The 5,425-nt window shown below is 40.7% G+C and overlaps 1 protein-coding gene across 2 annotated transcripts; it reads left to right on the forward strand.

Moving 5' to 3' along the window:
* The first annotated feature begins 284 nt into the window (after nucleotides 1-284).
* On the forward strand, nucleotides 285-5,126 carry LOC148011352 (alcohol dehydrogenase 1-like). Of its 2 annotated transcripts, none has more exons than XM_087669915.1 (10): nucleotides 285-437; nucleotides 597-733; nucleotides 856-893; nucleotides 1,050-1,390; nucleotides 1,796-1,878; nucleotides 2,012-2,087; nucleotides 2,353-2,414; nucleotides 2,895-2,990; nucleotides 4,559-4,720; nucleotides 4,856-5,126. In XM_087669915.1, exons 1-10 carry the CDS (start codon nucleotides 374-376, stop codon nucleotides 4,982-4,984), a joined length of 1,188 nt encoding a protein of 395 aa, XP_087526041.1. In that variant the 5' UTR covers nucleotides 285-373; the 3' UTR covers nucleotides 4,985-5,126. The 2 variants fall into 2 exon arrangements, with proteins under 2 accessions (XP_087526041.1, XP_087526042.1); XM_087669916.1 differs by having other exon boundaries at nucleotides 4,641-4,720.
* Nucleotides 5,127-5,425: the final 299 nt, after the last annotated feature.

Consider the following 5,425-nt stretch of genomic DNA (forward strand, 5'->3'; position numbering starts at 1 on the left):
AGATGGATGCTTGAGAGAAATGCTTGATGAGAGTCAAATGCTGGTGGACGACACCATGCCCCCAACCAGGCCTAGCTAGCTAGGTACGTGACCCCTCCTTGAGAGAAATGTTTGCTTCTAGAGAGTGTCGAGATGCTTGATGAGAGACTACAGTCAATGCGACTTTGACAGCGTTTAAAACGTGCAAGGGAGGGGCAGCGGGCTAGCCCATGTGCTTCCAAAGAGTGATTAGAGGTGTATGGCACCCTGGCTCTATTGTGGGTATAAAGGAGAGACTGAGGCCTCCAGGATTCTCACTCACTGCACCCACCCACCCACCGACCCACACACACCCACTCTCTCTCTCTCTCTGTCTTGCTACTTACCTGGTATAATGGGCAGCTTAGCAGACATTACCATGCCTACTTCCACAGTAGGACAAGTGATAAGATGCAAAGGTACGTAGCTGCCATTTTCTCCTCATCATGATCTTCTCCTTTCAAACAATTCCCATGCATTTGGAGCTGTATCACTCGTTGCCTTGCACCATAATTAACATCATGATTACTATGACAGCAGCCATTGATTTTTCTGTTTCTGATATTCTGCCGCCATAGCTGCCGTGGCCTGGAAGCCGAAGGAGCCCCTGGTGATCCAGGAGGTGCAGGTTGATCCTCCGCAGGCCGGGGAGGTCCGAATCAAGATCACGCACACCTCGCTCTGCCACAGCGATATGTTCGTGTGGGAGAATGAGGTAATGCATGCGGCCATTGCTGATTATTCGTATTCTGTGTTAATGTCTTTTTGCTCCTGAGCACGACCATATTGATGGCTGATGAGTGTGTTCCTTCTTGTTTGTGGTTTGGTTAATGGCAGGGCGCCTTTCCTCGGATTCTCGGACATGAGGCGGCCGGGTGAGGATGGCTTGGGTGTGATCATTTGAGAGAGAGAGAGAGAGAGAGAGAGAGAGAGAGAGAGAGAGAGAGAGAGATTGATGAAGCTTGCATGATTCATCTCTGGACTGAGAGAGACACTGAGAGATGATCGTGTACTGCATATCGAAATTGCAGGATTGTGGAGAGCATGGGCGAAGGCGTGAGAGGTTTGAAAGAAGGGGATCATGTCATCCCAGTGTTCACAGGCGAGTGTGGGGATTGCCGCCAATGCAAGTCGGATAAGACCAATCTCTGCGCCAAGCTCAAGGTGAATCCCGGCCGGACTTTCATGCTGCATGATGGGAAGTGCCGCTTCTCGATACGAACCAGCGAGGGGAAGCAGATCCCTGTTTACCATTTCTTGAACGTGTCGAGCTTCTCGGAGTACACGGTGGTGGATGCTGGCTGTCTTGCCAAGGTCAATCCGGAGGCGCCTCTGGACAAGATCTGCCTCTTCTCCTGTGGAATCCCCACAGGTGGGGTTAGAGTTTACCAGTTGCAATATATATTTCTGAAGGCTGTCACAGCTAATCATTTAAAGACTATGACACAAGCATCTAATTTAAAGCTACAATCATCTGAAAATCTTGATCGAGACATTCACTGTCTATTACATACATATATATATACACACCCATCCACAGACAGACAGGCAGACACACGCACACACATACGTGTGAAGGTGGGTGTGTGTGTGCATGTGTAATCCCAATTATGCACTAGTTACAGTTATCATCTAGCTTCGTTGATTCCTGAACATTCTACATGTATATTATAGGAGTTCGAACATACACATAAAATCACAATTCTATGCTAAGTCCAGTTATCATCTACTTGTATTGATTCCATGATCGTCCAACATATGTGTGTACATATTATAGGAGTTGGAGCTGCCTGGAACTGTGCCAAGGTGGAGAAGGGGTCTACTGTTGTCATCTTCGGGCTGGGGGCTGTGGGTTTAGCGGTAATTAATTGGTTAATTTTTCAAAACTCCCATCTCATTTGGTGTCTTTCCCAAAAATGGGAAGGCAAATGAAGGATGGTTTGCTGGCATGTGGGTTGTCTGATCATGTGCTCTCCCTTCTGACGTTGTTTAGGTTGCGATGGGATCCAGGAGTGCCGGGGCGACCCGCATCATCGGGATTGACATCAACCCGGCAAAATTTGACACAGGTGGATAAGCAGGAGAAGAGTTTTGCTCTGATCACAGCAAACTGACTCTGTTGGTCATATAGACGAAGAATGGCTTCTCTCGTCTCATGTAGCTGTGCACCACTAATGGACATCATATGATATACAACATCACCACTCTGAACAAATAGATAAACAGGACATCAGAGATCTGCTCTGATTAAAATATAAAAACTATTGCTTCTTACTCGCCCATGGGCCATGGATTCTGTGTCTCATATCATGCGTATATGTCTGTGTGCCACAGCCAAACGGTTTGGTGTCACCGAATTTATTAATCCTCGGGACCACACCGAACCAATTCCAGTGGTAAGCTTCCTTCATTGTTTGAGAAGATTACCTTAATAATGCTAAGGTATGACACATTGGGTGACCTTTTATTGGACAGGTAAACGTTGTGGAGAACCTGTCCTCATCATGATTGAGAAATTTGGTCAATTTCCTTAATCATGATGTTGATGATAGGCTTTAACCTCCTCCTCAACTTGTCCATAGGCAACTTTGAAACGTTCCCCTAAAATAAAAGTATTTGCATTGATCATGGGTATCTCATGATGTGATTTGATGTGTGAATAGTAGTGGTCCTTGCAACTATCCCATGAAGTGATGTGATTTGGTGTGTTTGTGATGCAGGTATAGAGGGCACTAGTACCTCATGATGCGATTTAATGTGTTTGTGATGCATGCATGGCAAATAGTAGTATTGTTAACATGATGGTGGAGAAGTTAAGCTTGTCCTCTTTGGTAATGTGTAAGGGACTATATTCACTTGTGCATGTGTGCATGCAGGTGGTGAAAGAGTTGACTGGCGGGGGTGCTGACTATTGCTTTGAGTGTGTGGGCAATGTCGACCTTATGTTGTCTGCATTTGGAAGTTGCCATGAGGCTAGTATTCTCACATGCCTACACACACACACACACACACACACACACACACACACACACACACACACACACATTTTATTCTTCATGCTTGAAGAAGCTTGGGCCTAAATCTAGAAGCATTAGTAATTGGGTCTTGTTTATGCCACAACTTAAGAACACATTTTTACACAATCGATAGTAGCAACTATATCACATGTCCATTTTTTTGAGCATAGAATCAAGGTTTATTGAGAGAAACTCAACAAGTAGAATGAAGCACACGTATAGCTAATGTTTTAGATCAATTAATAAACAAATTGAGAATTTATGTATGCATGCCTATTTTGGTAGTCTTGCTTCTAAGCCATACTTCCACATCACCGACACCTCTCTCTCTCTACCTTTAACATCACATTCATTGCAAAGCTTAGGTTAGTTAAAAGAGTTGTATCCAACTAAGTTAGAGAATTTGTTACTTAACTCATGAAGAATAGTTCATCCCCCTTTAGAAAATTTTAAAACTATACAACTCACGTTAACCTTTAATCGTGAACAAAATTAATTGCATCATCTCTTATCTCTTACTATTATTATTGAAAGGTTTTATAGGGGTACCACTTGGCAACCTCTTGCACTCAACACACACACACACACACACACTCTCTCTCTCTCTCTCTCTCTCTCTCTCTCTGTCTGTCTCTCTCTCTCTCTCCCCCCTAACCCACTACTTATGAGGGAGAAGTTCTTTCCCCTTTAAAAAAACTTTGCAACTCACTTTAATTATAAATAGAATTAATTGTATCATTGGAAATTAGAAGGAACAATTGGGTCAAAAAGTATATGCTTTTCAAAACAATGATAAGTCAAAAGACATTGAACCTCCGTTCTATTGGAATCATAAACTTAGAAGTATGCACGCTCACTTTGTGGCTTAAAAAGTCGTGAGTATTATACCCATCTTGACCGTAGAATGAATTTGAGCTCTCATATATGGTGGATTATCAAAATCTCTTGCTAAATTCGTACATTATGAACTATTTACACATCATATAAAGTAGCTTACCATTTTTTAAGGCTTGGTATGATCATTAGAATGCTAGATCCACTCTTGGGAAAATACACTAATTGTTTTTTTAAAATCAAGAGTACTCTCCTTAGAAACAAAAAAGGTTGTGATTTTATTGCTTTTCGTTTTTGTGTTTTGTATCTAGTTGCAAAGTTGGTCTACTTGTAGGCACATTTCCTTTACTCATCTCATTTTTCATAGATACTGCTTGGATGAGCTATTTTTGCTATTATATGTGTGAGTCACCATGATAGAATACTTAAAAATATAGTGGAGCCAATAGAGCAATTTATTGGACCATGTATAGGTTGCACAATTCTTATAGTTTCATTCAATCAAGATGCCATGACACTAGTAAAGTTCCTAAGTCTCAATAAACATTGAATGAACTACAAAATGTGTGCACATTAGGACTTAATGATAATGGACTCTAATGTTATTTACTTGTTCCTCCTCTTGTAATGTGTGCAAAATATTGTGGTGCAAGGCTTTGTTTGATATATGTTTTTCTTGATTCTTGCAGGGATGGGGAAAGACAATTTTGGTGGGCATTGAAGTTAGGCAGGATAAATTGCTACATATGCACCCCATCCAATTATTTGCAGGAATTCAGATTAGAGCCTCCACTTTTGGTGAATTCAAAAGGTCACAAATTCCAAAACTTGTGGACATGTATATGGAGAAGGTATGTTAACCTTGTTGTTTACACATGTTTCCAAAAGTGAATGATAGAATATTGTACCTTTACATATTGTCTAACATGTACTAACATGGTTTTGTGTTGTGTTCTTTTGTAATTTGTTGGGCAAACGACATAAAGACGTTAGAAGTCGATGATTTTGTGACACATGAGCTACCTTTTGAACAAATCAATGATGCTTTCAAACTTCTTAAAGAAGGAAAAAGTTTGCGATGTGTCTTGCACACAACACATGCCCAAAAAATGTAACTCTTAACATGGTGTCCAATATAAATGCTTGTTCAATTATTTAGTCCTATGAGGGCCAACAACTTGTATTAGCATTGGCAAACATTTTACACATGAAAACTAATACGAGGAATGCTAATATGATGTATCTTGAAACTTACAACCTTCCACATATAATTTAGGGTGAAACTTTATACAACCTTCCATGAATGTTTTAAGGTGAAACTTTGATAGATAATTTAATGCTCAACTAATTTAAGGTCATTCTTTTGTCTCAAACAATTGCTATGGTCTTTACATAACCTTGCAATGTTTTTCAAATAAAAGTATAGAAAGCTATTGTTAGGTTAGGTTCCTACTCTTGTGTTATTGATAATAGAGAAAACCTAAGAAGAACAAAGCTATGCCCAAAAGTAGTTCAATCCAAAAAGTTGTTTTTCAAATAAAATAAAGAAGCACATT

Source organism: Lygodium microphyllum, chromosome 28, assembly GCF_053477565.2.
Source record: "Lygodium microphyllum isolate KBCC chromosome 28, Lygodium_microphyllum_v1.1.10, whole genome shotgun sequence".
Classification (NCBI taxonomy): Eukaryota; Viridiplantae; Streptophyta; class Polypodiopsida; order Schizaeales; family Lygodiaceae; genus Lygodium; species Lygodium microphyllum.

What these genes read in the sequence shown, in the direction of transcription:
- LOC148011352 (XM_087669915.1), top strand. Translation starts at nt 374, where the DNA reads ATGGGCAGCTTAGCAGACATTACCATGCCTACTTCCACAGTAGGACAA. An exon ending in ACAAGTGATAAGATGCAAAG is followed by an intron (nt 438 to 596) that starts GTACGTAGCTGC and finishes CTGCCGCCATAG; the next exon opens with CTGCCGTGGCCTGGAAGCCG. An exon ending in TGGACATGTATATGGAGAAG is followed by an intron (nt 4,721 to 4,855) that starts GTATGTTAACCT and finishes AACGACATAAAG; the next exon opens with ACGTTAGAAGTCGATGATTT.